The 27,032-nt window shown below is 39.2% G+C and overlaps 1 protein-coding gene across 4 annotated transcripts; it reads right to left on the bottom strand.

Annotated features, from left to right (window-relative positions):
- Positions 1 to 1,596: 1,596 nt before the first annotated feature.
- Positions 1,597 to 24,723, bottom strand: slc1a4 (solute carrier family 1 member 4). Of its 4 annotated transcripts, none has more exons than XM_042432794.1 (9): positions 20,633 to 20,648; positions 14,541 to 14,710; positions 14,333 to 14,375; positions 10,986 to 11,051; positions 6,311 to 6,477; positions 5,925 to 6,158; positions 4,638 to 4,832; positions 4,409 to 4,543; positions 1,597 to 2,000 (listed from the first exon to the last, which is right to left on the bottom strand). In XM_042432794.1, exons 2-9 carry the CDS (start codon positions 14,567 to 14,569, stop codon positions 1,769 to 1,771), a joined length of 1,101 nt encoding a protein of 366 aa, XP_042288728.1. In that variant the 5' UTR covers positions 14,570 to 14,710; positions 20,633 to 20,648; the 3' UTR covers positions 1,597 to 1,768. The 4 variants fall into 4 exon arrangements, with proteins under 4 accessions (XP_042288728.1, XP_042288727.1, XP_042288725.1 ...); XM_042432793.1 differs by lacking the exon at positions 20,633 to 20,648 and adding an exon at positions 14,967 to 15,096; XM_042432791.1 differs by lacking the exons at positions 14,541 to 14,710; positions 20,633 to 20,648 and adding an exon at positions 23,112 to 24,723.
- Between the last annotated feature and the right edge of the window lie 2,309 nt (positions 24,724 to 27,032).

Below are 27,032 nucleotides of genomic sequence, written 5' to 3'. Positions count from 1 at the left end.
TTAGTGAGTTGTATTTTCACAGCTACTACTTTGCTATCTCAACAGGATGAACAGATAAGGGCATTTCTGTTCTGTTTTTGACAGTGAACTGATCTTTATATCATAAAATAAATCTTTTTGACTTTGTGTTTAGTTTCTTACAGTACAGTAGCTAGCTAGCTGCATCATCAGATTAGCTAACCATAATTTAATCTAAATAGCACCAGTAGTAGCTAACTGGTAGCTGCATGTTATCATCGCTTCGTATAATTAGCTTATTAGGCTTATTAGCTAGCAAAGAAAGCCCAAAACAGACTTCACTCTCCCTGGTGACATATTCCTCAGAAGTGTTTAGCAACAAAGCTACTAGCTACTTTTATGGGAACATTAGTGTTTAGGCTTAACGTATTTGTAACAAATAAGTAAGAATGATGCCAACATGAACAAATGTGTGGCACTAAGGGGTATAATTCAAAAAGGGCTGATGCATATATGCAATTTTTGAGAGTTAGTTGAAAGTGGCCGCCTGACCACAGATTCCAGGAGCAAATTTCCAATGTAATTATGGACTGCTGCCTTTACAAAATTAGAGGCTTGGAAAATGCAGATATCAGCTCAGAAACTAAGACAGGAAACATAATGCACATTATTCTGTTTGCAGTTAACTGAGAACCACGGTTATGTAAATAACACAAAGTTCTGTTTACTCAGGGATAAATAGGATCAGTGGGAAGATGGGAGATATAGTGGTCTTTCCCACGTAAAGCCATAATGGCAATGTATGCATGTTAACACAATGGTCACATGGTCCAACACTGGACATGCTTTACCATAATAGGCCAATGAGTCACTAGTTAAATAGGTTGCCAGAGGCTGGTACAAAATAGGTCAATGTCCTAACTTGTCATTTGAAGGATTAATGTTTGACAATGTTTGCTGACGGTCAACAAACACAAGTCTGGGCACAACTTTTTAACATCCCTCTGGATTATGGCATAAACAATTTTAAACCTGGTACTAAACATCCCTTTATTTGACTTTGAAAGATATAGTTGTTGTTTCCATCCAGCTGATATGCTGTAAAGCAAATGAGCTGAACAAATGAAATGCAAATACAAACATTTCCACTGGCTAAGCTGAAGTGACTGCACAGGCATCCTAAACGTGTAATTAAAATGTAATTAAGTTTGGCAGACACTGTCCAGCATTTCGTCAGTTGTTAGAGGTCCATAGTTAATGATGGTAATTGTATTTGCTGTCTGAAGATATAAACAAATGTACTTCATGATGTATGAACATATAAACTAATGGCCTGGAGAATCTCACACGCGAGACAAACAGAATTCACGGGAATGTTTTACAGATGTTTTACACATAGTGTGTTTCTACCTCTGTTTATCACAAAATGTTTAAATCAAGATTAAAAAAATACAAAAAATTGCAATATTGTTTGCAAAATGAATAATTATCAAATTTCAGTAATTAATTCACTAATTAATTAATTAATCCTAATCCACTTTAAGATGCTTGGATGGAAACCCAGCTATTGAGAAATTGGCCTGAAGTGACTGAATTTCAAAAGCACATCAGCAGCACAAGGTGCACTGTAGACTGTCATTGCTCTAGACAGACTAGAACTATCGCACTTTGTTTTTCTTCACAGGTGAAACCATCAGTGGCCTCATTTTTTTGAACGGACATTAAGTCAGGTTGGTGTCCCATCAGCAGCAACGTCAGAAGTATAGATGTGTCGGAAGGTCAGTGGGCAAGAAAAAAAGTCTCCTTGAGTTCACAGGACTGACTCTATGGCTTCCGGCATGGCCGCTAAGGCTTTGGCTTGGTGCGTGACAAGCGGCGAGGTCTCCTCCTCTGCCTGGACATTGGCCACCGCCTCCACCCGGACCTCCGCCAGCTCCTCTTGCTGCTCTGGCTGCTTCTTCATCTCCTGCTGGTTGATGTGGTGAAGGATTCCAGCGCCTAGAGCGTCGCCCTCCACGTTCACCACTGTGGTGGTACGATCCCTGTACAAAGAGATAAATCAAAGTGGACAGAAGAGACAGACAACCATTGGTCTACTTTTAGCAGACATGTCAAAATGTATTTCATGGTTAAAATAACTCCTAACCTTTAAAGTCCTAAGATTGATCAACTTTCACCTGAGAATTTTGAGCATTTCACCTGCATTTTATCCACAAGAATAGTCTCTTATTTGGAATCATATGTGCAGTATTTCTTCATTAAGACTAGAAATATTGCCTTGCGTTTGTATGCCTCCGCCAACCAGTCAAGTTGCAGTTTACATATGTGTATTAGTGTGTAAGTTCATTGAGAGAAACAAAAAACAGAGTCAAATTCCTTGTACTGTATGTGTCCACATGCTTGGCCAAAGACGCTGATTCTGAGTAAAAAAAAAGTTGTAGCCATGACAGCAGGCAAAGCTTCAGATATGGATGTTGCTGCAAAGAAGCTACAAATTCTAAAATGTGGATACTTCACATATATCACACATATCCTGGCAGCACAGAAGATCTATACAATCACCACAGTTTCAAGGTGGGCACCCAAGATTAGTGTCACCAATTCAGTATTCGACCAAATGTGAAATATGATCACAATCTCTCCTTCTGTTCCTGAGTTAGGGATTTAAGTAATGGCTAGACAAGTGTTTTTGCAGAACATTATGATGTCACAGTGAAGCTGACCTTTGACCTTTTAGATATAAAATGCCATCACTTCATCATTTTATAATATTAGACATTTGTGTAAAACTTTGTCATAATTAGTGTATAAATTCTTGAGTTATGGCCCAAAATGTGTTTTGAGAGGTCACAGTGACCTTGACCTTTGACCTCTGATGACCAAACCCTAATCAGTTCACCCTTGAGTCCAAGTGAACATTTGTGCCAAATTTGAAATAATTTCCTGAAGGTGTTCCTGAGATATCGCCTTCACGAGAAGGGGACGAGCTATCACTGGTGCAGAGGCATAAAAGCTAAACTAATATAAAAAAAGAGCACAACATACTCCTTATCAGCCCTGACCAGCATAGACATGAACTTGCAGCAATAGTGACAGGACTCCCTCTGCTTAATGCCAAGTGTCTTATCTTCAAAACTCAGATGTTTATGTTCCAAAACTGGAGAACTTGTTGAAGCCCTGGAATGAGTTTTAAAAGCCAGACTTTTACACCAAATGGGGTCACATGAAGCAGGATCGTTGTTTCAGATAGAAAGCAGTCATGGATTTCAGCTTGTTCATGTTTAACCTGCTGTTGTGTGTGTGTGTGTGTGTGTGTGTGTGTGTGTGTGTGTGTGTGTGTGTGTGTGTGTGTATGTGTTTGTGTGTTTGGTCTGACATTAGTGATTTTTTTACTCTTTACCTTTTGTTTCTCCCCTGTTGCCCCTCCAGTTGGGAAACACTGATCTAGTTTTGCTTGCAGTGATGTTGGTAATGTGTGTGCATACGTGATCAGATGTTGTTTTGTTTTGTTTTTATGCCTCTGCGCTGGGGACAGCCGTGGTCAGAGGCAGTGTGAAGGCGATATTTCAGGAATGCCTGGACGGAATTTCATTACATCTGGCACAAACATCCACTTGAACTCAAGGATGAACTGATTAGAATTTGGTAGTCAAAGGTCAAAGGTCACTGTGACCTCACGAAACACATTTTTGCCCATAACTCAAGAATTGATACACTTATTATAACAACGTTTCATACAAATGTCTAATAGGATAAAATGATGACATTTTATATCCCAAAGGTCAAAGGTCAACTTCACTGTGACATCATAATGTTCTGCAAAAACACTTCTCTAGCCATTATTCAGCACCATAACTCAGGAAGAGAAGGGGAGATTGTGACCATATTATTGGTGACACTAATCTTGGGTGCCCACCTTGAAACTGGTGATTGTATAGATCTTCTGTGCTGCTGGGTTGAAGATTTGTGTGAAGCATCCACATTTTAGAATTTGTAGCTTCTTTGCACTTTGCTTTCTCAAGGTATTTGTATGAGTCCAGCCTCTTCACTTCCTCTCCATGGATGACAACCAGAACAGGGGGCCTCCTGTTCCTCTGGTAGTCCACTACAGGCTCAGCTGGTTTTGCTGATAATGAGTTTCAGGTGATTATTGTTGCACCATGTGATGAAGCTCTCTACCAGTCCTCTGCATGCCTCTGTAAAAATAGTCTTTGAGTGAAGACAGCATGTTTCTCACTGGAAATTATTCACTGGGACCATACATGTCAATATAGTGATAACTTCCATTTTACACATTTAATACCTTTTATTAAATACCTTCACGTCTTCACCACAAATATTATATGAGTCTGGACAGACATGGATGTAACTTGACTGGTTGGCGGAGGCATACAACCACAAGGCGGTATTTCTAGGTTTTAGTGTCAGTGAGTTCACAGGCTTTACTCACACAATCCAGTCAACAGCCAGCATGAGGGACAGGTCGTTGGTTGGTAGGCCGATAGCCTCCAGGATGATGGCAATGGTGATGATGCCGCCAGCTGGGATGCCTGCTGCACCGACACTGGAGGCTGTGGCTGTAACCCTAGAAACAATGCAATTATCATATGAATGATCAACTGCTACTGACACCACTATAAGAGAAGCAACAGAAATGTTGTCTTATCGCCTGAACTCACAGGATTGTGAAGATCTGTCCGGCGTTTAGCTCAGCATTGTTGAGCTGAGCTATGAAGACTGCAGCAATACACTGAAATATGGCTGCCCCGTCCATGTTAACTGTGGCCCCGATGGGAAGGATGAAGCGGCTGATTCGTTTGTCTACACCGTTGTTCTCCTCGACACACTTTATCATAGAGGGAAGAGTTGCTGAACTGGTGAGAAAAAGACAAAGAATATTTTTCTATTGGTGTATATTTACATTTTTGGAAGCAGAATATATACAGTATATAAATATTGAATCTTTATCAGCCATTGAGATGAAACTAATGCCAAATAAGCCATAAGAATGTCCATATTGCCCTAATTGGATTATGACAATGTTAGGATCAGTTAACCAGTGGCCCATTTCACAATTGCAAGATTGTCAGGGTTAGACTTGCATATCTATCAGCAATTTCCGAGTCCTACAGGGCTCTCACACGCTCATGCATGGGTTGCATGTACGATGTTTCTGTTGATTCGATAAACATATCAAAAGGGGAAAGGAATTTGTCTTAGGTTGCAAATTTGGTGAAACAGGCTCCAGGTCACAACAGCTTTTCCGGTTTCTGTAGTTTGCAAAGACAGTTTTACAACTTTGTGCACATTATGTGCACATTTTACCTGCCTGAGCAAAATGGTTTTCCTGCTATCAAAATGAAAATATGGTATTACAAAATCCAACTGATGAACTGAAATGTTCATTGAAAAGGTATGTATGGCCCTCCTTTGAAGTTCAAAACAATGAATGTGCTGCTTCCTGGCAAAGAACTATTGAATGTCATCTCAGAGACTATAAGGGCCTCTTTAGATTAGATTATGCTACACTGCACAAAAATCATTGATTCTTGACCATGTTGTTGGGTAATTTTATGAATGGGTTGACAGAATTGTATTGTGCATGGAATATTGTTTGGGCCAAATATTATATTTTATAAATATTTTTATTTGATCATGTAAAGTTATTTTGAAAAACTAATTATGAAAAGTTGACATTTTTCTTGAGTGTGGAACAAGAGGAAAGCTTATGCAATGAAAAGGGTGTGTCCTCTGCAGAGAAGGAATATGCTCAGTAAATTTAAAGGCAACCTGCCAGATTTTGACTTTCTTGTGTATAAATGTAAATTTTCACCTGGTAGTGGATCTAGAGAAACAATCAGTGTGTCAAGATTAAATCTAAAGGTAAAAGCTGAAAAGGGTGAAAGTGTTCAAAAATCTTGGTACAGTCAACAGTTTATTAGGGACCCTGTGATGTGACACTATACCTGGAGCAGGTAGCAAAGGCGGTGGTGAAGGGCGTGATGAGGCCCGAAAGGAAACTGAAAGGGTTCTTGCGTGTGAAACCGAAGTAGATGAGGGGCAGGACGATGCCTCCGTGGATAATGTGGCCCAGGATCGAAGCAAAGATATATTTTCCCAGACTAGTCACCAGAAGAACCACATCTTCCATCTCCACAATCTTACTGCCAACCAGGAACATGATGCCAAAAGGGATATACCTGAGAGAGACAAGAGGACAGAGTTTACCAAGGAAGAAAATGCAGAGGGAAAAAAGTTTGACTGGAACATTATCACAATTGTAATCAAATTCAGTCCAAATGTATGCTATAAATACCCCTTTAAAACCCCATATGCATCCAATTCTACTCACCACATGATCCAGGATACCAGCACCATGGTGGCCTCGTTGAAAGCATTGAAGAAACGAATGAGTTCCTCCCCCTCGTCTCCCAGTTTCCTCAGCGCCACGCCAAACACCATGGCGAATAACACCAGACCCAGGATGTTCATGCCATCTGTTTCTGTACCAACAGGCACCTAAAAGACACAGGAGAGTCTGTAGGAGACTGGTGAAGAGATTATGGGGAGGAGAGCTGGCTGTGATGATGTTGGTGATGATGAAAATGGGGAATGAGACTAATGGAAAGGGTCCTCCAGGACTCCAGGTTTAATAAGCCAGGTTACATATCTGTGTGAGATGAAGAGTTTACTCACTTTTCACTCACTTTGAAAAACAACCATCCTTAGACTTACGAAAGCCTTGCAAAAGTTGGTTCGAAGACTGAGAATCTACAGCCCTGCGAGCAGCTTTGTGAGGCTGTACTTGGCAGCATGCTCACAATGAAAATATTATCATGCTGATGTTTAGCAGGCACAATGCTAACCTTGTTCACATCTTAGTTTAAGGTGTTAGCATGCTAATTAGCAGTAAACACTGCTAATTTGCAGTAAACACTGCTAATTTGCGTTACCAAAAGTATCTACCTGCTGGTGCTAGAGGAAAAGTCAGGGGATCAACATAATCATCAGGATTCATCCTCTGGAAACCATGAGCCTCTGTACAAAATTTCACAGTAATCTATCCACTGTTCGTTGACATATTTCAATCTTAATTGACTAACCAACCAACTAATGTGGCCAAAACTACATGGTGTTCATACTTACAACAAAATTTTGTTTTCTTAGATCGTGAAACACTTTCACACATTTGCTCTGAAATGTATGCATAAGAGTGGACTAAAACTGGGACCTCATTAGTAGCCTGTCATGAAAAGATGACATTATGGAGAGCTAAGCTTATTAAACAATAGTGTTGATATTCCCTCAGTAGTTTATACAACACCTCTTGTTACAGAGTGTGTGTGGGTGCGTAGGTCTGGTGGCAGTTTAGGGATTCAGTGAACTGGATGATGGATAACGAAAAAGGACAGGGACAAATCCTGAGCTCAATCCTCTCCCATTGTCCTGAGCTCTCCCACAGCTCTACCAGCTTCATCCTCTGACACTTGGGGGAGGATCCACCATGACCCATAACAGAAAAATACCGTGGGCTGATGCCAAGATCAGATCCTCCAACTGTTCTGCCATACTGGGTCAATAGTAGCAAGCAAGGGCCATACTCATTATGCATTTATCTCTGATCCAACATCCACTACATCTAACAAAGGCCCAGTGGAAATCTGTAACCTGCAGCCCTCTGCCAGGCTGTGTTTGTTTCCTGTTTAGACCAACACATTATTTTCCTCACACGACCAGTGGTTATCTGGTGGCTAAAGCTGACCTGTCAAATGGCCAACACTCTGACTGACTGAAAGCTCATAACACTACAGAAACTGAAAAGATATGTTTTGTGGTCAAGCTAACCACTCTTGTTTTGAAGCTACACTGCAAAGGGCCATATAAATGTGACTCTAACTCTATTTGGCTACAAATGAAGTCATGTGTTGGTTCAGTTACTAGTGTGAAATATGTACATAGGAAGTGACAAATCAAGAGTTTACAGCTAAGTCCAAAACTGTTTCCTTGACCAGCAAGGTGTACAATGTTTGCCCAACCATGATTTCTGAAGCGCTCACACACAGAGAACTTCAAGAATCTGTGAATCCAGAAGAACATCATAAAGAGACACTTTAAATCTACATTAATTGATTAATTGGCCACTTGGGGATAGCACAACAAGCTGTGAACACTGACGTATTATCACCTTATAAAGTTACTATGGCAAACATGTTAGCAAATAGTTGTCTATTCATAAATCCAGCAGACATGGAGCAACATTAGCATTGATTTGGAGTGGTGTCTGTGTCCACCTGATGAATGTCCATTATTCAGTCTCTCTTTAGCTGTTTGTTTTTTCTTCACTGACTCCTGAGGGAAAGTATCTGCTCCATTGTGTTCACCAGCTAGTCGGTAACTTTGTCTGTCTGCCATTTGGTGCAACCACAGTAGGTAGTAGCAGTGAGAGTGAACCAAAACAAAGAGCTAAAAGACACTAAAATGCCCCATAGAGCTGAAAAGAACATCAGAGTTGTGTGATAATTCTCTGAGGATTTGTCTCTACGACTGACACCTTTCACATAACACATAGTCACTTCTTAAATTTTGAATATAAAAATATTTATTAGTGTGACTTTTGGTTCTGTATGTAGGAATCAGAAATTCCTTCTTATTAGTGACATCTGTGGCCATTAAATGAGCTGCAGGCAAAATCCTGGTGCTCGCACTTGCATGCTCGCGGCATGAGACTATTGCAGGTAATGTCTTTTTCCTCACAAACAATTCACATAATTACATAAAAGATCTCTAACGTTGTGTTTTGCACCGTGTTTCAGGAAAGCATCTCTCACACGCTCACACACAAAGACACACACAGAGGCTTCTGCTACGCTGTGGCTGTTGGCCGGTGAGAGCCAATCCACACCACCAACTTTTTTTTAATCATATTTACTAAACACCAGTAGGTTCAGTGAGCTGTCGCTGTGGAGCAACACACTGCACTTTTGTTGTGAAATGTGTACTTATTATGACCTTTGGATTACAACGGGAAAAATAAAAGGGGTACGCTATGTTCTGCTATCGCTCTGGAGCTTGTTTTCTGCTCCGTTGCTAAGGACATGTTGTTTGTTGTTTTAGCTGTGTGTGCTCGGGAATGGGTGACTTTGGGGTGCTTTGCTGTGAAATGTGTAGCGGTTGACGGAGGCAGCTAGCTGTCTCATTAGCTGGAGAGCTAATACGCAGGGTGTTTCTAGTCGGATAGCACCGTTTTTGTTGTGTTGTTGTGTAGTTATGGTGGTTATTTGTTGACGTTAGCAGGAGAGAGGCAAGGTACTCTGGGGCGCAAAAAAATATCACTTCCATTGGATTTTTTCAAAAAATCCAGCTCGGGTCCTTCACATAGAAATCAGTCCAGAGGCTGTGACAGACAACGAGAAAGTCTGGGAAGGTTTCATTTTTCACGTTACATTACTACCCATTCACTCATTGGCAATAAAAAAAACATTAATACATGTAAATTGCTTCACAATTTTACATGTAGAACATTTAATGACTACATAAGCAAAACCTCTACAATTGCAGTCAAAGTCTAATTTTCTTTACACTTATCTGTATAGCTGACCTGTACATAGACGCTAGTCTTGGCTTAACCCAGGTTGATGTGTGGCTTATTACCCATTAGTACCTTATCCTTCAGTCTTGCCGGTCACATAGACAATACCACAAAAAGTTGAGTCTGATTGTGACTGCATTCCAAGAAGCACAGCACTCAACCTTTCTGAACCCCTGAACACGATCTGTAGCATGGAAAACATTGCGTGATGCTGCTGATGCTAATATGAGGCTTCAGCAGTCTGAGTCAGCCAAATCAAGTGGGTAACTTCCTGAGTGTCAGTCTTTTTAACACAAAACTCTGTAATTTGGTTTTCCTGGACAGCATCTCCTTGTTGAGCAATAAGGTAGAGATAAGTTCTGGCAGTCACCTTTACGTTTATTACAGGGAACAACCAAACACTGACAATGAACCAACAAACAACCACCAGGCTGACTCAGAATACTGACGCATCATATTAGCTTTGGCTGAAATTTAGAGTGCATTTTTTGAAAGAACGAGAACAGTTTGTACCTGATTTTTACATCATAGTTGTTGAACAAACAGCCAGTTGGCTATGGAGAGGAGGAATGATCACAGGGACCAATAACTCTTTCAATGTAAATAAAGTATGGCAAATAGACTGTTTGATTATTGAAATTTACAGGCTACATAAGACCTCATCTGCTGCTTTTTCATCTTTGCACACAAGAGCAGAGTAGATAAAAGCCTTTTCCCCCTTTGTAGTAAAGCTTCAGTGCTGTATCTTCACTGGTTTATATAAAATGATTGGGTGAGCAAGTTTGAGTTTCTTCTCATGTTTTTTCGGTGCCCTGAGTTTATAATCTTTAAATAAAGAACAATGAGCTGAGTCTGAAACACAAGCACAGCCCAATAAGACAAAATGACGCTCACATCACCAAGTTCACTCTTAAAAATGTCAGCATTTCATTATCAACTTTGAACCCATTCTCCCTAAACCAAGTCTTCCATTAGTCCCAGCTGTGCTTGTTCAGTGAGTATGGTTTGTACCCATGGGTGACTCTCTCTCTCTCTCTCTCTCACACACACACACACACACACACACACACACACACACACACAAAGCAAACATGTTATCCAGGGATCAATAGTAACCTTACCTCCTCTTATATGGCCTAGATAACTGTTTGACTTATTTCAACACAGATGAGAGCACCATCTTTTTTTTAACTTTCTTTTCCTTTTTAAAGGTGCATCATAGCATTTTTTCCAGTGTCTGGCATTAGATACCCTGGTATACTTTATATCTAGTATTAGAGCACAGGAGACCACTGTAAAGACTGCTGTTGGCACAGTTAGTGTTTCAACATTTAAACTCTTCCCATGTTGCTTTTTGATTTTAATACTCCTGTACTTGTATGTGGTTGTGTGTGTGTTATGTGTGTCACTGTATGCATGAGAGGATTCCTGTTCCTACCTTTTGATAGAGGGTGGTCCCGTTGGTGTCATTCCCTACAGCAACCATCTTGTAGTCAGTGGCATACTGCAACAGAGAGGGCGAGAAAAAACTTGTTGTAGTTAATTGTTTCATGCTGGTTATTCACAAATTCTTATTCTAGTGCTGAAATGTGTGGTTATGTTACGTTGGTTATGTGACATGTAAACATTTGCAAATTCCTGTGCTGTATCCTGGTTACAACGTCTTAATTTCAAACCAGAGGCCACTGATGTTGCATTTCAGGTCATGTTAATGAAAGTTTTAAGTAAATGAGTGTGTTCATGTGCACACTTGCATCTTGGTTATTTGGATAAGTTTTTCTGGAGTTCTGCAGTTATTTGTTTGGACACATCATATCCTGGTTTCAGAGGTCCAGCTTATTCATATTTTAATGATTTTGCTATGTGAACAAATAAAAAGAATCTCTAGTAAGAGAATTGTACAGAACAGTGTACAGACAAATAATCAAAACAAAAACTACTCACAAACACTAACTTTAATCATTTCATTAACCTACAATATAGTCCATAGTGTCCATATTTTTTGTCTTTATTATCAATTCATTACATTCATGTACAGTACCAGTCAAAAGTTTGGACACACTTTCTCATTCATTTTCTCATTCAAATGAATGGGAAGGCATGTCACATACTGATCTACCCTATCTTTCATTGACAGACACTGGCACACTGTGGCATGTATCCAGGTTTATGATTCCTATCTGTGAAAGTATGTCTTCAGCTGTCATTAGTCGTAGTTAGTCAGTAACACAAAAAAATATGATAAATCATGCAGTGATGATTCATGCCCTAAAATAAAATTATAACTCTGAAATGGTAATCTATAGAGGATAAGCCCTCTGTGGCACTTGTTGCTAGTTTTTTAATGAAAATCATACAGAGAATCTGAGTCAAGCAATAAATGCAGCCAAAGACAAACAGAAAATTAATTATTAATCAGCAACAATTTTGAGAATCAGTTAATCATTTAAGTCAATTATCAAGCAAAAATATTCTTTGCTTCCAGCGTCTAAAATGTGATGGATTAAAATCACATTCTAAAATGTGAGGATTTGCTGCCTCTAACGATTAAATCAATCAATTAATCAATTGGCCAATATAACATCAGAAAACAGTAAAAAAAAATACCATGACAACTTCCTAGAGCCCAAGGTGATGTCATTGAAAGTCTTATTTTGTTGGACCAACAGTCCAAAACCCCAAAGATATTCAATGTACTACAATGTTCAGACAAGGAAAAGCAGCACATTTTCTCATTTCAGAAGCTTAAACAAGAAAATGTTTGGATTTCTACTTTAAATGACTTAATTGATTATCCAGACAGTCGCTGCTTATTTTTCTGTTGATGGACTAATTAATTAATCAAATGATTGTTGCAGCCCTTGTTTGAATCATGTATATAAGGAACTGAATAACTAAGTTTCTTTATGTTCCATATAAATGTCATATCCCAACCATGTTAGGACTCAGGACCAGGATACTAAGTAGAGTGTAAAATTGAGAAAAGACTGTGTTGTGTCTTTTTAACTCCCACAGCACCACTAAGGGTGGTTTCTTTCTGGGGCAGCTTTGGGTTGCGCCTGACACAGATAAGACCCACAGTGAGGTTAAACCTGTGGGAAGACATTCTGGGGTAAGCTGAAAGAGGCTTATTTCGGTTAATCAAGACCAGTGGTCAGTCTGTGTCCGTTGGGAAAAGCGAGGTTCTGTTTGCTTCTGGCTTCAGAGACCTAGGCACCGATTTACAGATTTTGTACACATGGCGAACTACTTTATGAGTTTTCGCTTATTAAGTCTCAAATTTCCACCACCCAAGTACGCGTTCTATGTATTGTATTTTCTTTTTATTTTATCTTATTTTTTATTAATGTTATCAAGTGGGTTTTATTTTCCATCTTATGTTACATTAATGTTTTTTTACATGCTTTTATGATCTTTTTATGACCTTTTCATGTGAAGCACTTGGTGCCTGTAATTTCTTTTGCTGTAAAGCTGCATTTCTTGTATGAAAGGTGCTATACATATAAAATTATTATTATTATTATTATTATTATACTTAAACCATTTAATCTTAAATGTTGTCACTATTGAGTAGATGGATAAAAGGGTTCTTTCATGGTTAAGATAATTTTGTATTGTGTTCATAAATCATTTACAAATATAGTTATAATCTGACAGATGTATATCTGTTTTGCTTATCAGTGCTTTTTTATTTTGTGAGGCAGAGTTTTCAGTGTTAGGAAATGGTCATGCTCTTATATTGGAATGCAGTGAGCATGTGTGTGAAATTGGGGTCCAGTTTAACACTGTCCATTCAAGTTCAGACAGAGTCTTTTCAGTAACCAGAGCTGCTACTATGCTTTCCCTTTCTTTAAATAGCCCTATAGGATCAAGGTTCCCAACAGCTTTAATAGATTCTGTAAAAACTGAAACAGACTTGGACATGCAGAGACATGTGACTATGGTCAGCCTCCTCCGTGAACTAAATCTTACATTTCATCAATTTAAATGTCTGTTTAAACACCTATCTGCTTGTCATTTTGTGTAAATCTCCCCTCTCCTCTGCTATCTTGGTTTAATCCACAGTTGGACCCATTCCACAGGGGCTCTACCACAGTATAGGCAGGCTGGTCGGGGGGGAGTGAATATTGAACTCCGTAACCTGGCTGCACTTTGAAACTCCATTTACTCTCCCTGAGAGAAGTCGCTAACTTGTTTGTGAGTTTATAGTTCATTAGCCTGGTTACAGCCAGTTTATCAAGGCAATTGGTCTGATTATGTGAGTTTGTGTGTCCAGGTGTGCGTGCAAGTTTGTGAACGCCTTCCTTTTTGTGTGTGTGCATACCTATTTTGTATCTCTGTGTTCCCAAATATTGAACTTTCCTGATTCTTATTTAACCTTAACAGACACGATCATAATTCTAGGAAGAGGAGCAGGCCGTGTTCAAGAGCAGCGAGGCGAGGTGGGTTGCTAGGCTTGCTGGAATGGAATGGTTTCACCATGGTAACGGCTGGTAAGGGACAAGGAAAAGAGGCGTTTGGGCAAGCAGGGGAGAGAAGCAGTCTCTATTCTGAAGGTCTCATTAAGAGGCATTATGAAGCTCTCAGCGCTCCAGCCAGGATTTACAGCCGCTGTAAATGAACATGGAGTGGCATCCGCGTGGTTGGTGAAATAAATTCTGATGAACAATCCGCACAGGACACAGGTGGTAAGGATAAACAGACAGAAAGTGGTGATAAGAAAAGGGTGAGTTGATGAAAAAGTGAGGACAAAACAGTGTGGTGTAGTGAGGTGCTGGCACTCACAGAACGGAAAGCAGCAGCCACCAAGTTCGCTGGGAATAAATTCCTGAGGGAGGAAGAAAAAAAAAGAGTTAGATTCACAAATTACAACCATCCTACTGCTATTTTATTTCAAGAAAATGACCAAATGTTCTGTTAATGTTTAAGCCAGTGGTTTGTTAAAAAAAATCACAACAGCTCAACACTATCCTCAGAAGTTGACAAGCCTTACTGAGCGATGTGGTGAACCCATCTGAACATTGAATTGTTCACAGGGCAGGTTTGTGATCACACACTGCCTGCACTTTGGCTCTTCTCCCTGGATCCTCCATCAAGTCCACTGCTCCAAAAAAACTCCCTGACAGAGCAGTTGTTCTGGCACCAATCTACTGTCTGGTTCATCTTTTATTAAAACAAATCAGCAAGGTTTTAACAAGGATTATGTATTCCTGGACCTTTCATTTACACTTCATTTTTCCCTTATTTAATTCCTTGTCAAGAGGCATTCAGTAAAATGACAAAGATGACACACAGGTTTAGTTTGTTTCCCCGTAGTCAGTCATCTACACTAAGACTGCATTGGTTCCTTGTTCAATCAGCTAAAAACAACCTTTGTTCACATTCAGCTTCAGACATAGAGGAAGTATGACATGCTTACAAAAGCTCTTCCAAAAACTCTTTTGGTTTAGTAGTTTGGTAGTTTTCATTGCTTAAAAGAGTTTTCGACTGATTTAACATTGCACTCCTATAACATTGTTGGACTCTATGTTTTCTTCTCCCTTGTCAAAACCTGACGCCTACAATTCAGCTGTATTATGCTAGTAGCGGCTAATGTAGCCTGGAGCTGCTAGCCTCCAGTAGAGATGAGGAGCAGCTACAGAGGTCTGGAAACCTCACTGATTTCTAACTCCACACCCCGAGATTTGTTTCATTTTCAAACTTGTAGTCTTCAGCCCCAACCAACGCTGACTCAAATGACATCACTTGAGGCAATATCAGATGCTTACAGCTCCCTCTAAAGACACAAAAAGCTTTATACTACTTTATATATACTAGAGTACTCCCCAAAATCTGTAAATAGACCGCATGAAATCACTGGCGTTCCCTTTTCAACCTAACGTTCCTTAATCATTACTTTTTAACCAAGATCACCAGGTATATAAATAATACATACATGATATATGTAAAACAAAACTGTTTTGGTCAGCAGCTCAAAAAACACTCATATGAGTCTGTTTTGCCATCTTGGTATGACAACTTGTATTATTTGTCATACCTAAAGAGTACGGTCTAGACCTGCTCTATGTGAAAAGTGCCCTGATATGACTCTTATTGTGATTTGGCGCTATATAAATAAAAATTGATTGATTTATTGATTGATTGACCTTAGTTTGAAGTTTTCATTTTACTCTCTTTACCAGTCATCTAATGCCATGGTACATTTAAAGAATATTTTGGGAAATATGCTTATTCCCTTTCTTACCAGGAGTTAGGTGAGAAGATCGATAACATTCATATTTGTCCGTTAGATATGGGGCTACAGAGGAGGCGGCAGAGGAGGCGGTTAGCCTAGCTTAGCATAGCAAGAGAGCAGCTAACCTGGCTCTCTCCAAAGGTAAAAAATACACCTACCAGCACCATACATACATACATACATAATCCATGCACAAATATAAATGTCAAAAAGACAATTTGTGGTTTATAAGGGGGAGTTGCATGCTGTAACTATTTCTTGAACAAGAAAGAAAACAAACAATTATGCATGTTTCCAAATGTAGTGTAAGCTAACATGTTAGTATGGAGAAGCTAGTAACTTGCTTTCCATACATGGAAAAAAGTCTTTCTCATTATTCAAGGACGAAAATTAGCCAGTGGAACGATCCGCCAAAAATTGGATTTTCATTTTGAAGGATGAAAATAAATGATAGGAGAACCTAGCAGAATTTAAATTACTTTCTGTGACTCCATTTGCAACCAGAAAAAACATAAATGTGACTGTGTTTGCATTTTGTTGCAGGATAAAGAATTCCCTTTGAAAATATAATTTATTATCCCTCTTTAGATAAAAATAGGGAGTAATCTAATCTGTAAATTTTGGGCAGATTTTGCGTCATTGTCTATAGCTAACTACAGAGGTTTAATACAAACATACTTAACCCTATAACAAATAATAGGTCATGTAATTAATTATTAAAATGACATGAAACAGTGTTGGTAGGATGTCAAGCAAGAACCACTTGCTTCCCTTCAGGTTGGACTCTACCAAAGCTCAGAGTTAACCACAGGTCAAAATTAACAAGGAAGGCTGTATGGGTCAAACATTCATCTGGACCCTGTTTACTGTGTCTACAACTGTCCTCTGTTGTTTGTAGATACCTGAGCCAATCATGCATGAGTGTAAACAGCATGTTTAGTGTCATGGCACTGTCACTGGTTAATAAAGCCTCATTTGTGCATGTTTGCCCTTGTTCTTTTCTCTTTATCCAAACCAGTTTGACATCTAAGCAGTGGGCCTACAGCTATGGGCATTTTGACTGGTCCTCTCTTCCCACAGGCTTACTTCAGGTGTAGAACTGAAGTTTAGGTAAGAGTAAGGATGGGTTTAGATGAAGAGTTAAAGTCATAATCTGGAGGTTTAAGGTTGCAGTGAATATTATTTATCATCAACAAAACAAAAATGGGGGTATTATTTGCCTGGCTGTACAGGCCCAGGTTGATATGTCCATGAATAAGATGTACAACATTTGGTTTGGCTCATTCATTGAATGTTGATACTCCAAATCTGCAAAAACTCTGCAGTGTGCATCAAAGGAACCACATTATAGGAATTAAAATGTTCCAATACATACAAATAAAAGACATTAAAGAACTTTTGTATAGTAAAATGTATTTTCGGGAACTGGTTAGAGCTGTAAAGGCATCACAACTGAACTGAACTGGATTCCCTTACTTAAGAATGATTGAAATCCTTCTAATCCGGCCAGTTTGCATTTGAACTGGAAAGCATCCAGTTGACTGGTTCACCTCATTTGAATTACATGAGCTGCTGTTGTTTGCCTGTCAGGGTGCAGCATAGTAAAGTATTTGCTTTAAGACAATTTATTACACCTCAAATGGTTTAAAAATTCTACCTTAACTAAATTATAATCATTTTTAAATTAAATGTGTTTTTAGGGGTTTAAAATAGCAAGTTATCAACATTGTATATTTTGACACATCCTGTTTTCAAGGTTTCCGTATTTATTTGCACATTACTTTGCTGTTGTACACTGTCTTGATTTAGTTAATTCATCACTTATGCTGTACTTTGTCCATAACTTCTGTTAGTTGTTTGCACATTACTTGACTATACTTCTAGCAAACAAAAATTACATCTCTCCACTTAAAACAGTGGGATATCAGACAAATATAAACTCCAGTTATTAATATATGCTGTGAATATCAAAAAAGTATACATCAATGATGTTTTGTCACAAACTAAACTTTATAACTAAGAGACAAAATCAAAAACATTTAAGAGAAATGATGTGCAATGTATAAGAGCAAAGAAATGTGTAAAGATTCAAACATTTAAAAAACAATAGCAACTATCCGAAAAACGTATCCATAAACACATTTGTAACACAAATGGAATTTCATATTTTATTAAAGGCTTGCAGAACAAACTATTATTCACTAAAGCTGAAACTCATAAATAAAATTATGTGGGATTTCTATGCATGGTGACCATACTACTTCCTGTGGAGAAAACCCTAAAATGTTTTGCTCCTACAAAATGGAAAAAATGATAACATTCAGCCTTGAAGAAAGTTCATTATTCATCTCACATATAGCTGGTGCATCATCTCTTTGGCCACTACTATAAATCCATTATGAAAACTTTTTCCTTCAGTCTGTATAGGCACCATACGGAGTTTATTTTCACTACTGTAAGTAAAGCACACAGAGGATTACTGGAAGCCTGCAGGCCTTTTCCATGTATTAGTGTGTGTTTGTGGTAACATTATCCTCGGGGTCACACTACATTGTGCAAAGAAACACAAACTTTGCCCACTTTTATTCCCATGGCCAGACCACAGCCAAGCAATTCAGCCCATAAACCCCTGACCCCTATCAACTGCGCCTTCAGTCCAGGGTCAAACGCCGCTTCAGCTGTTTAATATGTCAGCTCCACTGGTCACACTGGCAGGTAGCCATGCTGTCTTCACTTGGTCATTTCTTTTCCTTTATAAAACTGCTAAGAAATGAATTGTTTGGTTAACTCTTTTTCTCTCACACTCTTCTTCTTCCCACGAATGAGGTCAGGTTTCCTCCTATCACATGACTGAGGCGAGGATCTGGATTAATCCAGGGGAACCAGAGCTGAGAGCTGGCAGGCTTTTCCCACAGAGACTCCCCAGAGCCCCACTGCCTCCTCTCTGTAGACTGATTTTTAAAGTTGTTACATAACAACTTGATTTCGTAATTCATTGAAGCCAAACATCATGCAGGATCCTTTCAATTCAAAGCAGCACAAACAGCCATTCTTCCGCTGATGCTGGAGTGCTTCTGTCTTTTTGGTGGCTTGTGGCCTTAAATTTTGAGTCAAATACTTGTGGCTATGTTACTGTGCAAAACAAGAAAACAAAAGAAATAGTCATTCTGCAAGACTTGCTTTTATTGACTTTTATCCTTAATTTGTTTATGAAATGTTTTCCTTCATTGTAAGCAAAATGTTCACAGACTTTGGCATGATACGATAACGATGTGTGGCAAATCTGGAAACATTAAACTACCTTTTATCTCTAACAACTTTCTAGAAAGTTTTCAGGAAAATTTGATTTTGAATAAGGTATTGAAATGGAAGAGGAAATTTGCTTAAAAATGTTCACTGCAGGCAGTATCATGTATGTGCGTCTTGCAGGACTTTGTTTGAGAGTTTGTTGGCAGTGTTTAAAAAGTGTTTTTTTGTGTAGTTTTGCATTTTGTGTAAATTAATAAAATAGTTAGTTTTGTGAGATGATGAGTTTAGTAGTGGTTTTGAGCGAATGGAGCTTGGTTAGGAGAAATACATCAAATGTGTTGATTAAAACTAATAAACATATCTAGTGAAACATGTGCCCTCCCAACAACCCTCCTCACAATATTAGGAGGGTAATATTGTATACTTAGTGTTTTTGGTCTTGATATAATCAGTATTGTCTCTTGTATTGGTTGTCACTTCTTACTTACAAATTTGTACTTGTGGCTCAGTCAAAATCATGTTTAAAGGGGAACTCTTTTACAACAATTTTACAAATCAAAGTGTATTTACATGCGTGGGGGAGTGCGACTGTAAATGAAAAAAGTGGGAAAAAAAGTTGTATAAAATCTTTTGTGACTCCAGAGGGAGATTAGCAAAAAAAAAAAAGTGGAGTTAAAAGAAAGTGAGGTTAGCAGACCACTGTAATTGCTTCTCATCTCTGCTACATTAGCCAGGCTACATTAGCCACTACTAGCATAACACACCTCTCTCTGATCTCTGAGCTGAACTGTCGGTGATCGAGTTGCATTGTGGGTAATGTCGGTATCAGGTTTTCACAAGGAAGAAAAATGCTTTTAATCAAAACAGCTATGTCTCTGGTTCTGCAGCATCAATTTTGATACCTTTTACTCATTCATACTTGGAGTAATCGGTGGAGTACTTATGTCATTAATCTGCAATTACTTTCCTGGACTTGGTAACACCCTTGTGGTTAATTAGTCACCTCTCTTTGTGTTGGCAGTATGGCACAACATACTGTAATATTAATGAATTCATGTTTCTTTCACACATTTCGTATTTCGTATTATAATTCCGTATTTATTTCCATGTTGTTTCTATAAGCATGGAACACATCACTTTATGTAAGAGGATTTTCCCTCTAAAGACTAGCAGAGAACAAAAACACAAGAGCTTTAATAAACTGACTACAAGTTTTCAGGAGAAATCATTCCAGCAGAAGAATTTTGCTCATCGTTCAGTGTGACTAGCAACTGCCTGACTTAAATGAATAGTTTGACATATTCACTTTCTAGTTGAGACTTAGTCTAGATGAGAAGAATGATACTACTCACATGTGTGTAGCCTAAATATGAAGCTAGCAGCAGATTATCTTAGCATAGCATAAAGACTCAAATTTAAAGGGGACATATTATGATTTTTCTGGTTTTCTGTTATTTATATAGTGTTATAATGTCAGATATCTATGTTAAACATGGTCAAAGTTCCAAAACTTGAGTTTAACATATGTAGAAATGCTCCCTGCAAGTCAAAAGCCAGTATTCAACCTGCCTGAACAATGTGTTTGGGACAGTTTTTTCTACCTTGCTGTGTTTTCGCAGACTCTGGAGCCAGCGGAAGTCAGCCAAGACGCAGCTTCCAGAAGCTAACCAATCAGTACAGAGTGGGCTCATTGGATGGCGGGGCCTTAAAGAGACAGGAGCTAAAACAGCCTGTTTCAGACACAGGCTGAACTGAAGGACTGTGTAAAGGGTCAGTATAAGATAAATAAGGAGTTTTTTGAACTACAAATAATGCAAAGATATTCCACTAGAGCCCCAGAATAAAAATATAGACCTGGAAATCCGCAGGATATGTCTCCTTTAAAACATCCTCCAAACTGTCAACTTAAGTCCAAATCTGTCAGCATGAGAATAAAAATAAGAAAAAAAACTCCATCAGTACTAGCTGTCAAAATCTGTAGTGAAATGTGGTGACCAGTAAAAATGTAGAATCTATATAGAAGTGTCTGAGGCTGAGAAATAAAAGCCAATTGCAGACAGATAAGTGCTGACAGCAGCAGACAGTGTTGAGTTTGTACCACAGTGCTGCTGCTCCTCAAAATACATGCTTTCAACAGGTGTCAGCTTTCCCTCACACTGAGAATTTATTATTAGGACATCTCATGTATGTGTATGGGTTACAGAACGCTGGTAACCATGCTGATATTTATAGGCTGAGGCTGCGAGAAGCTATATTCTTTAACTTTATGTGAACTGTTTTCACGTTTAGAAATGTAAATCAAACACAAATCCCTCAAGGACCCCCAGAGGCCCGCACTCTGCAGTCTGAGAACTAGTTATGTGTAACATGGCAGATAGCAGGCCATGCATGTAATAATGGCCCTGCTACATTGTGAATGGCACTGATGAGGTTTACCCAGCTCCTACCAAACACTTGAACACTGACTTAACTCTTGAAACAAGTTAGTTAAAATCCATATCAATCAGTCCCCAAGATCTAGACATGCATCTGCAAAAGCTCACTGTTCCTTTCCCACATTTCCTTTTCCACTTAAAGGACAAAGCCAGATGTTATGGCAGGAGTTTCATCCCCTCTGCCATAGCATTGCTAAACAAAATACCCCAATGACTGTAACTTATGTATATGTGCTATGTCTGTGTGTATGAATGTGGATGTATGTATGTATGCATGTCTTTCATGTAGTAATCTTGTGGATGTGTACTGCATTTATGTATCTGTATTTATGTGAGGCTCTGTACAGACTGTGGCAACAAATTTCCTTGAAGGACAATAAAGAATCTATCTATCTATCTCAAAAGCATGACTGAGTAAGTAAGTAGCACTTCAGCATTTCCTTCCACTGCATGCAGAGCTCAGTGGTGGAGGATGTAATCAGATCCTGGAGTAAAAAGTGATGCCATATTCCAAGTATTATCAGCAAAATGCACTTAAACGTATTGAAAGTAAAAGCACTTATCATTGTTGATGCATTAATGTGTAAGCAGTATTTTACTGTTGCAGCTGGTCAATGTGGAGCTAATTATAACTACATTATATACTTTTGTGTCATTTAATCTGTAACAATGCATCATATTTCATAAGATTGTCATATGTTTTGTGTGTAAATTTTAATCAGCAAAGTAACTACAGTTGTCAAATAAATATAGTGGAGTAAAAAGTACTATATTCTCCCTTGAAATGAGGTGGAGTAGAAGTATAAAGCATGGTGGAAGCACTCAAGTAAAGCACCACAACATTGTACTTAAGTAAAGTACTTGAGTAAATGTACTTTCCACCACTAACTGAGATGCATCTGGAGGAAAAAGATGGTTGTAGCTGTTTCCATGTAAAGTTCACCTCCTGCAGGTGATGAATGCTGGAATGACAGTGTGCTCCTTCATGCAGTCTATCCAACTCCATCCATCACTTCACTTTACGCTGTGTGTAACTCCTGCAACTTATAGCTCATGCAGTTTGTGGAGTCTCAGTTGTAGGAGTTAGACACAGTTAACTTTTAAAGCAACCATAAGGTAGACATTGTCATCTATGCGAATTCTCTATAGCATAACATATAACATAACAGGGAGGAGAGCTTATATTGTCAGTGGTCTAGATCTTTAACTGACCGCTTATAACTAAACAAACATCACTATCATCAGATAAACTGCAGGCCACACTGACCGGCTCTACAGCTACAGTTAGACTGTTGAAATAGTTCATTATGACATTATGACATTTAGCCAAAAGATGATGCTTCATCCACCTACAGAATTACATTAATTCACAAAAAGTTGACAACCTCAAAGGTTAATTTTGGGTGTTTTAAAACAATAATATTCCGAAATATCTCCACACCCATCAGCTTTTACAAGCGTGAGTGCGCGCACGCTTGGATGTCTCCAGCTCATGTGTGTACCTTCCCATTGCGCCCGAGGCATGCTGTGCCATAATTCCCCTCAGAACCACTACAAAAATCACATCAGGCTGCTTCATATTCAACAGTGGCCTACATATGGGTGTTTAATTTGTGCAAAAATGATTAAAGAGTTGCTACTGTACCTGGCCAGATCTAAAAACGAGTCAGCTGTCTCCTTGTCGCTACTGACACTCTCCAGTCCCAGGCTGTTGGTGTTGAGGGCTCCTGCGCCCACGCCGGGTTTGATGATGAAGGCCAGGGCCACCCCGATCCCCGAGGCGATCAGTGTAGTCACCAGAAAGTAGGCGACCGCGATGCCCCCCAGCTTGCCCAGGGAGCGGGTGTCCAGGCTGGCGGCGCCGGATACGAGGCTGCAAACGACCAGGGGCAGGATGATCATCTTCAGCATCCGGAGGAGCATCTCTCCGGGGAAGGCGAAGTAGGTCATCTGCGCTTTGGTCAGGTTCATGTTGCGGACCATCATGCCGAGCCCAACGCCCACCAGCACCCCGGACACCGTCATGATCACCAGCAGGTTCTTGCTCAGAAACTCCATCAGCTTTTCCCTGCAGCTCTTCTGCCCGCTTTTGTCCAGGATCCGGTCGGTGGAGGCCGAGCCGGGCATGGCGTGCCCGTTGATCTCGCTCTTGTTCTCCATCTTTTCCTCAGCAGAACAGCGTGGGAAGCCCAGTCCGGTTCCAGGCAGCGTGGGTTAGATGTACTCTCGCACGTTCGGTGCACGCACTCTGCACAGCGAAGGCTGGACCCGGCGTAAAGGCTGAGCGCAGAGCGGACGGAGAGCCAATGGAGAATGAGCGACGACACAAAAAGCCAGTGGAACATGCGCACAAAAGCTGGCGTTTTATACTGTGAGAAAATGATGCAAGAGCAGGGGAGATTGCCGGGGTCTCTGGCAATGTGACACATTTCCCTGCGTTGAATAAGAAACATTTCTATGGTAAGAGCACCAGAAGGATTAAGGCTTCCAAAATGTTTGGCACCTTCTCTGTCCGGGGATTCCTCTAAATATTAATAACATTAAAAAAACAAAAACAAAACCTATACAGCTGTATAAGGATGACAAGGCTTCACTATGACCCCTTTTATCTCCTCTACTCTTTGAGAATATTTTCCTTGGAATGGAAGCAGTTTGGCAGATTAAAATGTAAACGTAAATTTTGGCGCAAAATGATAGATAAAAGCTGGGTTTTCCAAGTGTTTGTCGGTTCTACTGAACTGTATAAATACACTTCTTAGGTCCTATGGTTCTGTAGAGGCGCTGCTCTTTACAGAAGCAAAAGGATTATGCTATTTTTCAAGACAAAAGAACCATTTTAAAGGTTTTTCTCTGAATGTCTAGTGTGAGCATTGGACATTCATCCACTGACTGACAGTTGAAATGCAGGGCTGCTCTTTCTCAGCAGTCTGGTATGACAAAGAGATTAAGTATAATGCTTTCACAAACCTGTCAGACCCATTCAGTGCAGATAATAATACATTTATAATAAATTATCATGACAAGTAACTACTGGCATACTGGTCATTTTCTTTTGCTAACAACATTGCTCCTTATTCATTATTTTCACCTTACAGATCTTTGCACTTTAAGATTTTGTAAGCATTTAAGAATCTATGTGAGATGAGATTTGGCCCCAAAGTAAGTGACATATCAGACTGAGGATGATGGATGGAGACCAAAACAGGCTGTCAGCACCATGGCCAGCGCTCTGTGCCTCCTAGAGGGCGCTGTAGTTTTGTTTTTTTGGGGGGGGGTTTCTTTGTTTTTTAGGCAATTTATTTGAACAGACCAGCAGCATTTAAGGGAGATTGATCATTTCTTGAATTAATGGTTATTTTAGACGGCAGAGCGTGCAGATAAGTGCTCCCCTGTGTTGAGGTAAGGACTGGTACATTGCACATTATGGCCATCAGATGTGTCCCTCGTTTTCTAAATGTGACTCCTCGTTGCACCTCTGAATATTGACCACTAGATGGCACTATAATAAAGCTGTTAATCAACTATAGTATGCACAGCAGACCAAGGTGGGCCGCATAAGAGTAAAACAGTAATACATAAACTGCTGGCTCTGCTAGGAAGGATTTTTATTAACAAATATTGAGCCAAAGTTCAATCAGTGAGCTCAGACATGAGACCTAATGATTAATTTCAGGCGTTCTTTACCTTATTTGTTCTTTTTACGTCATATATTGTTGTCTCCAGAAAATCCAATGTGCTTTTTTATGTTAATGTGTGTTTTTATGTGAATTTGCCATTTTTCGTTGCTTATATTGCATTTTTGTATGAAATGTGCTATATAAGAAAGTTTTTTGTACTATTATTATCACCCTAAAACATGAATCTTTAATGGGTTGTAACTATTTCACTCTATGAATTCACTGTATGTCTAAATATAATAAAATCACTGATGCTTTTCACCCACTTTCTTTTCTTTCTTTTTGCAAGTTTTTTGGTGGGGAGTGGGGTGGGTGGGAGTAACATTTGAAACAGGACTGATATTCAAACCAGCTGAGCATATTATGAAAGCATATTTAAAAGACCGTGATGTTTTAATGAGTAGCCTTTCTACAGTATCTGCAATAAAAGTCATGTTAATCCAATGAAATGAGAGAGAAGACAAAAGTAGACAGAGAGAGAAGCTGCCCTCTGTTGCTGACTGGTCTGTGTTGTCCTCAGTGACCTTAGCTGGGCTGTTGCTAACTTGAGCTAAACTTTCCCTCCCTCCACCAATAGAGACAGACTGTCCCCCTTCCCCTCACAGCTGTGTGGCCTGAATGCTGGAAATAACCACCGGCCTGCGGATCAGGAGTCATGGCTGTTAAACAGTGGCAAATGTTGGCTCTGTGCCGCTGTCAACTAGAAGAAAAAAACAAAACAGGCTGAGCTTTATAATGGAGACTATTGAACTGTTACCCAAAGACACACACCAGATCCAGTGCAAAGAAAAAAACAGACAGTGCATGGAGGCACTAAAGACACTTAAAACATTATTATCAAATGCAACAAATGTGTTTTATGCATTTTACTATTTACCTATACAGCCAGTGAGACTCAAAGCTGTAGAATATGGAGCCATAAAACTCACAAAAGGCAGCAGGCTAAAAGATTATTGTAGGAGTTGAATATATAATACTGTTAGTTGATTAAATTGTTAATTAAATGGAGTATAAAAACAAAGCCTTATGCTTTTCTTTTATTTAGCTATTTAGCTTTCCTTTATTAGCCTAATTAGAGGTGTTTAGTATTGTTTATAAGAATATGAAAATGTCAAACATAGCACAATGAAGTCCAAGACTTATTTTATTGTTGATGAAGACAACAGACATTATATCTCAATATTACGATAGAAGTAAGGTTACAACAGCCTGGGACTGGCAGTTACACTGCCTTATTATTGTTTAACTAACAATATTATGATGTATTTGGTTATATTTTCTCATAACCTTTTACTACATTTTGTCAGTTTTGGGACTCCATAATAGACCAATCATTACTGTCATTCATTTGGCAGTTGTAAAATGTGCTGTTTCAGCCCTCAGCCTGGGGACATTTCCCTCTAAATTACTCCGCTGTAAATATCCTTTTGAAAGAGTCACTTATCTTTCTTAAAACAAGCAAAAGGCCTTGAATAGAATTGGATGATTTCATGTTTTTCCAATGCAAATCAGCTTGTTCTGAGAATTTTCTCTTAATTGTGCATCATTTTTTAGCTGCAGGGTAATTGAACAGGAAATTAAAGCCAACAATCAGACAGTCAGACATCTTATGTATGTTTGGTGGTGAATGTAAAAGAGTGCAGCCTGTGTGTGGAGACAGGGCCGTCACTGATATTGAGGACAATGAGGTCATGCCATGTTTTCTCTGGGAATATGGGGGTTTTGGGTACAGCGAATTTCATTTACACTGACTAATTCCAGTAATAAATCAGAGACTTTAGGCCAAAATAAAATGGACAATTCTGTAAGCAGAAGGCTTTCAAATGGGATTTAGACCCTCAGGTAGAGAAATACATTTCCAGAAAATTTTATTTAACACTATTATATTT

Source organism: Thunnus maccoyii, chromosome 14 (assembly GCF_910596095.1).
Source record: "Thunnus maccoyii chromosome 14, fThuMac1.1, whole genome shotgun sequence".
NCBI lineage: Eukaryota > Metazoa > Chordata > Actinopteri > Scombriformes > Scombridae > Thunnus > Thunnus maccoyii.
The sequence above is the reverse complement of the archived record's forward strand: the minus strand, read 5'-3'. Positions and strand labels throughout refer to the sequence as shown.

Excerpts from the sequence above, each read along its gene's own strand:
- slc1a4 (XM_042432791.1), bottom strand. The coding sequence starts at position 23,626 with ATGGAGAACAAGAGCGAGATCAACGGGCACGCCATGCCCGGCTCGGCC. Across the intron at positions 14,376-23,111 it reads TCGTTTTTAGATCTGGCCAG|GAATTTATTCCCAGCGAACT; the intron begins GTACAGTAGCAA and ends TTCCTCCCTCAG. Across the intron at positions 4,833-5,924 it reads GCCTTTGCTACCTGCTCCAG|TTCAGCAACTCTTCCCTCTA; the intron begins GTATAGTGTCAC and ends TTTTCTCACCAG.